We start from the raw sequence: 13277 nt of genomic DNA on the forward strand, positions 1-13277 counted from the left end.
CATGCTGGCAGCCCTTGTGTGTGTTATAATACAGGAGGAAAGGCGTCGAAGCAAATTGGATCGCCCTCCTCTTGAATAGAATGGAATCGTGTATCGCTTCCGAAAGAGATGATCGGAATATATATATATATGATGTGATTATTACACGAAAGTGCACTTGGGAACTTTTCGTGTTTCATTTTCCCCGTGGACTCATAGGAATATATATATATATATATATATATATATATATATATATATATATATATATATATATATATATATATATATATTTCGCTGACAAACTGTGTATTAGATATAGAAAACATTTATCGGGGGGAAAAAACTATTTATTTCGTAGATAAGAGAAAGCAAACGGGGGGAAAATAGATTTTACATCTGTGAAACCCTAACTAAACATGAATTCTTTAGTTCCCCTGTGTTACACAGCAGTATTTTCCCCTTATCTGGAATGGGTAACCGAGGGATGGGGATGGGAGGGGTTAGGGATGGGAAAGGAAAACGTAGAGACATGTACTGAGGGGAAATGTGTGAGGGAAATGGAAGCAGTTGTGGTAAATACGCAATTGAACGCTGAGATACGCAGCCCTTTGCTGGGCCCAGCGTGTTAGGCGATGACCCAAGGGAGTGGCTGGGTTACCAGACGTCTGTGGCTGGGTTACCAGACGTCTGTGGCTGTGTTACCACACGTCTTTTCGGTTACCATACGTCTGTGGCTGGGTTACCGGACGTCGGTGGCTGGGTTACCAGACGTCTGTGGCTGGGTTACCACACGTCTTTTCGGTTACCATACGTCTGTGGCTGGGTTACCGGACGTCGGTGGCTGGGTTACCAGACGTGTGTGGCTGGGTTATCAGATGTCTGTGGCTGGGTTACCAGACGTCTGTGGCTGGGTTACAAGACGTCTGTGGCTGGGTTACAAGACGTCTGTGGCTGGGTTACCACACGTCTTTTCGGTTACCATACGTCTGTGGCTGGGTTACCGGACGTCGGTGGCTGGGTTACCAGACGTCTGTGGCTGGGTTACCACACGTCTTTTCGGTTACCATACGTCTGTGGCTGGGTTACCGGACGTCGGTGGCTGGGTTACCAGACGTGTGTGGCTGGGTTATCAGATGTCTGTGGCTGGGTTACCAGACGTCTGTGGCTGGGTTACCAGACGTCTTTTAGGTTACCAGACATCTGTGGCTGGGTTACCAGACATCTGTGGCTGAGTTACCAGACGTCTGTGGCTGGGTTACCACACGTCAGTGGCTGGGTTACCACACGTCTGTGGCTGGGTTACCAGACGTCTGTGGCTAGGTTACCAGATGTGTGTGCCTGGGATACCAGACGTGTGTGGCTGGGTAACCAGACGTCTGTGGCTGGGTTACCAGACGTCTGTGGCTGGGTTACCACACGTCTGTGGCTGGGTTACCACACGTCTGTGGCTGGGTTACCACACGTCTGTAGCTGGGTTACCACACGTCTGTGGCTTGGTTACCACACTTCTGGTAAACAGTTTATCGACCAATCTCTATGATAAGATGAACAGCTGGGGTGAATTGTGAACAGCTCCCAGGATTCGAACCTGTATGTGCTCGACCCCAGGGCGGCCCACGAGTGCCTCATGGTCAACAACGCTAACCACTACACCACGAAGCTTATGTCCGGGATCTCAAAGCTATATTGGTATGGGGTTCAAAGGTATATTGGTATGGGGTTCAAAGGTATATTGGTATGGGGTTCAAAGGTATATTGGTATGGGGTTCAAAGGTATATTGGTATGGGGTTCAAAGGTATATTGGTATGGGGTTCAAAGGTATATTGGTATGGGGTTCAAGGGTATGTTGGTATGGGGTTCAAGGGTATATTGGTAAGGGTCTCAAAGGTATATATGTATGTGGTTCAAAGGTATATTGGTATGGGGTTCAAAGGTATATATGTATGGGGTTCAAAGGTATATTAGTATGGGGTTCAAAGGTATATATATATATATATATATATATATATATATATATATATATATATATATATATGGGGTTCAAAGGTATATTGGTATGGGGTTCAAGGGTATATTGATAAGGGTCTCAAAGGTATATATGTATGTGGTTCAAAGGTATATTGGTATGGGGTTCAAAGGTATATACGTATGGGGTTCAAAGGTATATATGTATGTGGTTCAAAGGTATATTGGTATGGGGTTCAAAGGTATATATGTATGGGGTTCAAAGGTATATTGATATGGGGTTCAAATTTATATATGTATGGGGTTCAAAGGTATATATGTATGGGGTTCAAAGGTATATTGATATGGGGTTCAAAGGTATATATGTATGGGGTTCAAAGGTATATATGTATGGGGTTCAAAGGTATATTGATATGGGGTTCAAAGGTATATATGTATGGGGTTCAAAGGTATATATGTATGGGGTTCAAAGGTATATATGTATGGGGTTCAAAGGTATATTGATATGGGGTTCAAAGGTATATATGTATGGGGTTCAAAGGTATATATGTATGGGGTTCAAAGGTATATTGATATGGGGTTCAAAGGTATATATGTATGGGGTTCAAATGTATATTGATATGGGGTTCAAAGGTATATATGTATGGGTTCAAAGGTATATATGTATGGGGTTCAAAGGTATATATGTATGGGGTTCAAAGGTATATATGTATGGGGTTCAAAGGTATATTGATATGGGGTTCTAAGGTATATATGTATGGGGTTCAAAGGTATATTGGTATGTGGTTCGAAGGTATATTGGTATGGGGTTCATAGGTATATATGTATGGGGTTCAAAGGTATATTGGTATGTGGTTCGAAGGTATATTGGTATGGGGTTCAAAGGTATATATGTATGGGGTTCAAAGGTATATTGGTATGTGGTTCGAAGGTATATTGGTATGGGGTTCAAAGGTATATATGTATGGGGTTCAAAGGTATATATATATATGGGGTTCAAAGGTATATTGATATGGGGTTCAAAGGTATATATGTGTGGGGTTCAAAGGTATATTGGTATGTGGTTCGAAGGTATATTGGTATGGGGTTCAAAGGTATATTGGTATGGGGTTCAAAGGTATATATCTATGGGGTTCAAAGGTATATTGATATAGGGTTCAAAGGTATATTGGCATCGAACACATGTTCTCATCTTATCTAACTATCTATAGAGAATAGATTTCCACAGATCTTGGAGGAGTTAGAGTTTGTTTTTTAAGCTCGGTTCGATCCCCAATAATGGGACTGGCTTGAGGCGGGTCCAACCTTGATGTCCTCATTATCTGGAAACCCATGTATCTATCTGGGAAACCCATGTATCTGTCTGGGAAACCCATGTATCTATCTGGGAAACCCATGTATCTATCTAGGAAACCCATGTATCTATCTGGGAAACCCATGTATCTATCTAGGAAACCCATGTATCTATCTAGGAAACCCATGTATCTCTCTGGGAAACCCATGTATCTATCTAGGAAACCCATGTATCTATCTGGGAAACCCATGTATCTATCTGGGAAACCCATGTATCTATCTAGGAAACCCATGTATCTATCTAGGAAACCCATGTATCTATCTGGGAAACCCATGTATCTATCTAGGAAACCCATGTATCTATCTGGGAAACCCATGTATCTATCTGGGAAACCCATGTATCTATCTAGGAAACCCATGTATCTATCTAGGAAACCCATGTGTCTATTTGGGAACCCCCATGTATCTATCTGGGAAACCCATGTATCTACCTAGGAAACCCATGTATCTATCTAGGAAACCCCTGTATCTCTCTAGGAAACCCATGTATCTATCTAGGAAACCCATGTATCTATCTAGGAAACCCATGTGTCTATTTGGGAACCCCCATGTATCTATCTGGGAAACCCATGTATCTATCTAGGAAACCCATGTATCTATCTAGGAAACCCATGTATCTATCTAGGAAACCCATGTATCTATCTGGGAAACCCGTGTATCTATCTAGGAAACCCATGTATCTATCTAGGAAACCCATGTATCTCTCTGGGAACCCCCATGTATCTATCTGGGAAACCCATGTATCTATCTAGGAAACCCATGTATCTATCTAGGAAACCCATGTATCTCTCTAGGAAACCCATGTACCTCTCTAGGAAACCCATGTGTCTAATCTTTCCCGATGGTGGTGTTCGACGCTTCGAAAATCCAATCCAGTTTTAATTGTATGTTTGATGGTGACTTCTGGCGCGCCTGTTACACACTCAGCCCGAGTTGACACACTCACACACACACACACACACACACACACACACACACTGTATATACGTCATGTTCCACTTGGTGTAGGGGAAAAAAGGAATGCATCCCACATATCAGCTACATTTTCGAAAGTGGCGGGGTTTGGACTGGATATCCTCCCCTCCTGTATTATACATCTTCCACGAGAGGCACAGAGAAAGAAGCCAAGTGAAGATTATGCCTATAAGGCTCAGTTTCTCTGTACCTGGCTCTACCTAGTTAAGGTGGGAAACGGCGTACAGATATGATGGCCAACATAGACTTCACACAATATGGCTGGAAATAGAACATATTGTGTGTGTGTGTGTGTGTATATATATATATATATATATATATATATATATATATATATATATATATATATATATATATATATATGTATATATATTGGAAAGGATCACTATTTTGCGCGTGATCAAGATATTCGTATGAGTCCACGGAGAAAATGAAACACGAAAAGTTCCCAAGTGCACTTTCGTGTAATAATCACATCATGTTTTGGACAATCACCTGTTTACCAAATGGCGTCCTAGCTTCGTCTCTTCGATGTATATCAACTGACTTTTATATTTCTCTCTTGTGTCTCCCCTGATGATAATGTGATTATATATATATATATATATATATATATATATATATATATATATATATATATATATATATATATATATATATATATATATATAAAACGCCCCCCCCTCTGTGTCTTTACGCCAGCAGACCATCCTCAATTTTATCTCCTCTTCTCCACAGCAAGTGTCCTGGATCCGGAAGAGGGACCTCCATGTACTCAGCTCCGGAATGGTGGTCTTCGCCTCCGACCAGCGTTTCCAGGTACGTTTTCGGATTCATGAATACGTAATGTGGGTGTCGGAAACATCTGGAAGAAATCCATGGAGTTTTTTTGTTTTTTTTTTCCAAGGGTCTCTTGTGCCTCTTGGTCTAGGTGGGGTTCGTTCCAGCAGCGAGGCCCCGGTAGGTTTCCAGTGGGTTCTTGTGCCTGTTGGGTACTTCAGGTTGCCTTTCCAGGATGTGCGTGTGTGTTTGTGTGTGTTCAAGACTCCAGGACTGTAGCGATGAACCCTCTCCAGAGGGTATGTGTTTGGTGTCATGTCCTTCCTCCACCCCTAATAGCTTTGTGTCACATCCTTCCTCTAATTGGCCATTCCTTAGAGAGAGAGAGAGAGAGAGAGAGAGAGAGAGAGAGAGAGAGAGAGAGAGAGAGAGAGAGGCTTGACCTTGGCCTTCTTCCAGTTTCTATACAATTTCTCAAAAGAAAACTGAGTAAGGTGTAATGGGTTGATTATACCATTTATGAGTCAGCCACTAGTTAACTCATGTCTGACTGGTATATGAGACAATACATCAGCTACAACATTATTCTTTCCTCTTATATACTTGATAATCAAATTATAATCTTGTAACAAAAGACTCCACCTTGTTAACAAGGCATTGTGATCTGTAAACACTTGGATTGGACTACCTACTCCTCTCACATATACATTAAAATGATTCAAACTTAAAATCATGGCTAATGTTTCCTTTTCAGTAGTACTGTAGTTTTTTCTGATAGCCCAGAAAGTTCTTTGAAAAATAATTAATTGGAAAATTGATATCATCTTTCTCCTGCATTAAGACTCCGACAACCCCAAAATCATTTGCATCTATATATAGTTTAGATGGTCTATCATAATTTGGAGTAGAAAGTATGGTTGTACATACAAGTATCATTTTCAATTTCTTAAAGGCCTCATCACATTGATCACTCCATACAAATTTGACTTTTTTTTGACAAATTGGTTAATAGTAAAGCAGTGATTGAAAAATTCTTACAAAACCTGCAGTGATATCCAGCCATACCCAGAAATCTTTATAATCCTTTCTTATTTGTAGGTACTGGAAATTTTTGCAATACTTTCTTTACACATCCCTGACCAACAACATAACCTGGATATTCTACAGTTGCTCGAGCAAACTCACTCTTTACAAGGTTTACCATGAAATATGCTTTGTCCAACCTATGAAGCACTTCCTTCACTAAATATAAATGTTCTTCCCAAGTTTTTGAATACAATACTATATCATATATTTTTTTTTTTTTTGCTTTGTCGCTGTCTCCCGCGTTTGCGAGGTAGCGCAAGGAAACAGACGAAAGAAATGGCCCAACCCACCCCCATACACATGTATATACATACGTCCACACACGCAAATAAACATACCTACACAGCTTTCCATGGTTTACCCCAGACGCTTCACATGCCCTGATTCAATCCACTGACAGCACGTCAACCCCGGTATACCACATCGATCCAATTCACTCTATTCCTTGCCCTCCTTTCACCCTCCTTCATGTTCAGGCCCCGATCACACAAAATCTTTTTCACTCCATCTTTCCACCTCCAATTTAGTCTCCCACTTCTCCTTGTTCCCTCCACCTCCGACACATATATCCTCTTGGTCAATCTTTCCTCACTCATTCTCTCCATGTGCCCAAACCATTTCAAAACACCCTTTTCTGCTCTTTCAACCACACTCTTCTTATTTCCACACATCTCTCTTACCCTTACATTACTTACTTGATCAAACCACCTCACACCACATTTTGTCCTCAAACATCTCATTTCCAGCACATCCACCCTCCTGCACACAACTCTATGCATAGCCCACGCCTCGCAACCATACAACATTGTTGGAACCACTATTCCTTCAAACATAGCCATTTTTGCTTTTGGAGATAATGTTCTCGACTTCCACACATTCTTCAAAGCTCCCAGGATTTTCGCCCCCTCCCCCATCCTATGATTCACTTCCGCTTCCATGGGATAATATATATATATTATCCCTGGGGATAGGGGAGAAAGATTACTTCCTACGTATTCCTTGCGTGTCGTAGAAGGCGACTAAAAGGGAAGGGAGCGGGGGGCTGGAAATCCTCCCCTCACGTTTTTTTTTTAAATTTTCCAAAGGAAGGAACTAAGAAGGGGGCTGTGTGAGGATGTTTACTCAGAGGCCCAGTCCTCTGTTCTTAACGCTACCTTGCTGACGCGAGGACAGAAACTTCTTTGAAAAATTATAAATTGGAAAATCAATATCATCTTTCCCCTGCGTTAACACTCCAACAACCCCAAAATCATTTGCATCTATATATAGTTTAGATGGACTATTATAATTTGGAGTAGAAAGTATGGGTGTACATACAAGTATCTTTTTCAGTTTCTGAAAGGCCTCTTCACATTGACCACTCCATACAAATCTGACTTTTTTTTGACAATAAGTTGGTTAAGAGTAAAGCAATGATTGAAAAATTCTTACAAAACCTACAATGATATCCAGCCATACCCAGAAATCTTGATAATCCTCTCTTATTTGTAGGTGCGGGAAATTTTTACAATACTTTCCACCTTAGCAGTGATTGGTTTTACACATTCCTGACCAACAACATAACCTGGATATTCTACAGTTGCTCGAACAAACTCACTCTTTACAAGGTTTACCATCAAATGTGCTTTCTCTAACCTATGAAACACTTCCCTCACTAAATATAAATGTTCTTCCCAAGTTTTTGAATACAATACTATATTTATATATTTTTTTTTTTTTTTTTTTTTTTTTTTCCAAAGGAAGGAACAGAGAAGGGGGCTGGATGAGGATGTCTCCTCAGAGGCCCAGTCCTCTGTTCTTAACGCTACCTCGCTGATGCGGGAAATGGCGAGTAGTATGAAAGAAAGAAAGATATATATATATATATATATATATATATATATATATATATATATATATATATATTTTTTTTTTTTTATTATACTTTGTCGCTGTCTCCCACGTTTGCGAGGTAGCGCAAGGAAACAGACGAAAGAAATGGCCCAACCCCCCACCATACACATGTATATACATACGTCCACACACGCAAATATACATACCTACACAGCTTTCCATGGTTTACCCCAGACGCTTCACATGCCTTGATTCAATCCACTGACAGCACGTCAACCCCGGTATACCACATCGCTCCAATTCACTCTATTCCTTGCCCTCCTTTCACCCTCCTGCATGTTCAGGCCCCTATCACACAAAATCTTTTTCACTCCATCTTTCCACCTCCAATTTGGTCTCCCTCTTCTCCTCGTTCCCTCCACCTCCGACACATATATCCTCTTGGTCAATCTTTCCTCACTCATTCTCTCCATGTGCCCAAACCACTTCAAAACACCCTCTTCTGCTCTCTCAACCACGCTCTTTTTATTTCCACACATCTCTCTTACCCTTACGTTACTCACTCGATCAAACCACCTCACACCACACATTGTCCTCAAACATCTCATTTCCAGCACATCCATCCTCCTGCGCACAACTCTATCCATAGCCCACGCCTCGCAACCATACAACATTGTTGGAACCACTATTCCTTCAAACATACCCATTTTTGCTTTCCGAGATAATGTTCTCGACTTCCACACATTCTTCAAGGCTCCCAGAATTTTCGCCCCCTCCCCCACCCTATGATCCACTTCCGCTTCCATGGTTCCATCCGCTGCCAGATCCACTCCCAGATATCTAAAACACTTCACTTCCTCCAGTTTTTCTCCATTCAAACTCACCTCCCAATTGACTTGACCCTCAACCCTACTGTACCTAATAACCTTGCTCTTATTCACATTTACTCTTAACTTTCTTCTTCCACACACTTTACCAAACTCAGTCACCAGCTTCTGCAGTTTCTCACATGAATCAGCCACCAGCGCTGTATCATCAGCGAACAACAACTGACTCACTTCCCAAGCTCTCTCATCCCCAACAGACTTCATACTTGCCCCTCTTTCCAAAACTCTTGCATTGACCTCCCTAACAACCCCATCCATAAACAAGTTAAACAACCATGGAGACATCACACACCCCTGCCGCAAACCTACATTCACTGAGAACCAATCACTTTCCTCTCTTCCTACACGTACACATGCCTTACATCCTCGATAAAAACTTTTCAATGCTTCTAACAACTTTCCTCCCACACCATATATTCTTAATACCTTCCACAGAGCATCTCTATCAACTCTATCATATGCCTTCTCCAGATCCATAAATGCTACATACAAATCCATTTGCTTTTCTAAGTATTTCTCACATACATTCTTCAAAGCAAACACCTGATCCACACATCCTCTACCACTTCTGAAACCACACTGCTCTTCCCCAATCTGATGCTCTGTACATGCCTTCACCCTCTCAATCAGTACCCTCCCATATAATTTACCAGGAATACTCAACAAACTTATACCTCTGTAATTTGAGCACTCACTCTTATCCCCTTTGCCTTTGTACAATGGCACTATGCACGCATTCCGCCAATCCTCAGGCACCTCACCATGAGTCATACATACATTAAATAACCTTACCAACCAGTCAACAATACAGTTACCCCCTTTTTTAATAAATTCCACCGTAATACCATCCAAACCTGCTGCCTTGCCGGCTTTCATCTTCCGCAAAGCTTTCACTACCTCTTCTCTGTTTACCAAATCATTTTCCCTAACCCTCTCACTTTGCACACCACCTCGACCAAAACACCCTATATCTGCCACTCTATCATCAAACACATTCAACAAACCTTCAAAATACTCACTCCATCTCCTTCTCACATCACCACTACTTGTTATCACCTCCCCATTTGCGCCCTTCACTGAAGTTCCCATTTGCTCCCTTGTCTTACGCACTTTATTTACCTCCTTCCAGAACATCTTTTTATTCTCTCTAAAATTTAATGATACTCTCTCACCCCAACTCTCATTTGCCCTTTTTTTCACCTCTTGCACCTTTCTCTTGACCTCCTGTCTCTTTCTTTTATACATCTCCCACTCAATTGCATTTTTTCCCTGCAAAAATCGTCCAAATGCCTCTCTCTTCTCTTTCACTAATACTCTTACTTCTTCATCCCACCACTCACTACCCTTTCTAATCAACCCACCTCCCACTCTTCTCATGCCACAAGCATCTTTTGCGCAATCCATCACTGATTCCCTAAATACATCCCATTCCTCCCCCACTCCCCTTACTTCCATTGTTCTCACCTTTTTCCATTCTGTACTCAGTCTCTCCTGGTACTTCCTCACACAGGTCTCCTTCCCAAGCTCACTTACTCTCACCACCCTCTTCACCCCAACATTCACTCTTCTTTTCTGAAAACCCATACAAATCTTCACGTTAGCCTCCACAAGATAATGATCAGACATCCCTCCAGTTGCACCTCTCAGCACATTAACATCCAAAAGTCTCTCTTTCGTAAAACTGAAAGTTGATGGAGAGAGGTGGGTGATTATTGGTGCATATACACCTGGGCATGAGAAGAAAGATCATGAGAGGCAAGTGTTTTGGGAGCAGCTGAATGAGTGTGTTAGTGGTTTTGATGCACGAGACTGGGTTATAGTGATGGGTGATTTGAATGCAAAGGTGAGTAATGTGGCAGTTGAGGGAATAATTGGTATACATGGGGTGTTCAGTGTTGTAAATGGAAATGGTGAAGAGCTTGTAGATTTATGTGCTGAAAAAGGACTGATGATTGGGAATACTTGGTTTAAAAAGCGAGATATACATAAGTATACTTATGTAAGTAGGAGAGATGGCCAGAGAGCGTTATTGGATTACTTGTTAATTGACTCAACAAACTTATACCTCTGTAATTTGAGCACTCACTCTTATCCCCTTTGCCTTTATACAATGGCACTATGCAAGCATTCCGCCAATCCTCAGGCACCTCACCATGAATCATACATACATTAAATAACCTTACCAACCAGTCAACCATACAGTCACCCCCTTTTTTAATAAATTCCGCTGCAATACCATCCAAACCTGCTGCCTTTCCGGCTTTCATCTTCCGCAAAGCTTTTACTACCTCTTCTCTGTTTTCCAAATCATTTTCCCTAACCCTCTCACTTTGCACACCACCTAGACCAAAACACCCTATATCTGCCTACTCTATCATCAAACACATTCAACAAACCTTCAAAATACTCACTCCATCTCCTTTTCACATCACCACTACTTGTTATCACCTCCCATCAGCCCCCTTCACTGAAGTTCCCATTTGCTCCCTTGTCTTACGCACTTTATTTACCTCCTTCCAGAACATCTTTTTATTCTCTCTAAAATTTAATGATACTCTCTCACCCCAACTCTCATTTGCCCTCTTTTTCACCTCTTGCACCTTTCTCTTGACCTCCTATCTCTTTCTTTTATACATCTCCCACTCATTTGCATTTTTTCCCTGCAAAAATTGTCCAAATGCCTCTCTCTTCTCTTTCACTAATAATCTTACTTCTTTATCCCACCACTCTCTACCCTTTCTAATCATCCCACCTCCCACTCTTCTCATGACACAAGTATATATATATTTATATATCTTTTTCTTTCAAACTATTCGCCATTTCCCGCATTAGCGAGGTAGCGTTAAGAACAGAGGACTGGGCCTTTGAGGGAATATCCTCACCTGGCCCCCTTCTCTATTCCCTCTTTTGGAAAATTATATGTATATTTATATATTATTATTATGCAAGGTTTCTACGACAAAGTGTAAGATATAGGTTTTTTTTTATTATTTTGCTTTGTTGCTGTCTCCCGCGTTTGCGAGGTAGCGCAAGGAAACAGATGAAAGAAATGGCCCAACCCACCCCCATACACATGTATATGCACACACGTCCACACACGCAATATATATACCTATACATCTCAATGTACATATATATATACACACACAGACACATACATATATACCCATGCACACAATTCACACTGTCTGCCTTTATTCATTCCCATCGCCACCTCACCACACATGGAATACCATCCCCCTCCCCCCTCATGTGTGCGGGGTAGCGCTAGGACAAGACAACAAAGGCCTCATTCGTTCACACTCAGTCTCTAGCTGTCATGCAATAATGCCCGAAACCACAGCTCCCTTTCCACATCCAGGCCCCACACAACTTTCCATGGTTTACCCCAGAAGCTTCACATGCCCTGATTCAATCCACTGACAGCACGTCAACCCCGGTATACCACATCGATCCAATTCACTCTATTCCTTGCCCGCCTTTCACCCTCCTGCATGTTCAGGCCCCGATCACTCAAAATCTTTTTCACTCCATCTTTCCACCTCCAATTTGGTCTCCCACTTCTCGTTCCCTCCACCTCCGACACATATATCCTCTTGGTCAATCTTTCCTCACTCATTCTCTCCATGTGCCCAAACCATTTCAAAACACCCTCTTCTGCTCTCTCAACCACGCTCTTTTTATTTCCACACATCTCTCTTACCGTTACATTACTTACTCGATCAAACCACCTCACACCACACATTGTCCTCAAACATCTCATTTCCAGCACATCCACCCTCCTGCGCACAACTCTATCCATAGCCCACGCCTCGCAATCGTACAACATTGTTGGAACCACTATTCCTTCAAACACAGCCATTTTTGCTTTCCGAGATAATGTTCTCGACTTCCACACATTCTCAAGGCTCCCAGGAATTTCGCCCCCTCCCCCACCCTATGATTCACTTCCGCTTCCATGGTTCCATCCGCTGCCAGATCCACTCCCAGATATCTAAAACACTTTACTTCCTCCAGTTTTTCTCCATTCAAACTTACCTCCCAATTGACTTGACCCTGAACCCTACTGTACCTAATAACCTTGCTCTTATTCACATTTACTCTTAACTTTCTTCTTTCACACACTTTACCAAACTCAGTCACCAGCTTCTGCAGTTTCTCACATGAATCAGCCACCAACGCTGTATCATCAGCGAACAACAACTGACTCACTTCCCAAGCTCTCTCATCCACAACAGAATTCATTTTTGCCCCTCTTTCCAAAACTCTTGCATTGACCTCCCTAACAACCCCATCCATAAACAAGTTAAACAACCATGGAGACATCACACACCCCTGCCGCAGACCTACATTCACTGAGAACCAATCACTTTCCTCTCTTCCTACACGTACACATGCCTTACATCCTCAATAAA

The 13277-nt window shown here is 41.8% G+C and overlaps 1 protein-coding gene across 2 annotated transcripts in view; it reads left to right on the forward strand.

Moving 5' to 3' along the window:
• Positions 1–13277, forward strand: part of LOC139754963 (zwei Ig domain protein zig-8-like) — a 688172-nt gene that overhangs the window by 590493 nt on the left and 84402 nt on the right. For both annotated transcript variants that reach the window (XR_011713989.1, XM_071672804.1), the window contains exon 4: positions 5015–5095. Coding sequence is in view for 1 of the 2 variants with exons in the window: in XM_071672804.1 (XP_071528905.1) it covers positions 5015–5095 (81 nt within the window). In the remaining variant the exon portion in view is untranslated. The remainder of the gene's footprint in view (positions 1–5014; positions 5096–13277) is intronic.

The sequence above is a fragment of the Panulirus ornatus genome, chromosome 18 (genome assembly GCF_036320965.1).
Source record: "Panulirus ornatus isolate Po-2019 chromosome 18, ASM3632096v1, whole genome shotgun sequence".
In the NCBI taxonomy this organism is placed as follows: domain Eukaryota; kingdom Metazoa; phylum Arthropoda; class Malacostraca; order Decapoda; family Palinuridae; genus Panulirus; species Panulirus ornatus.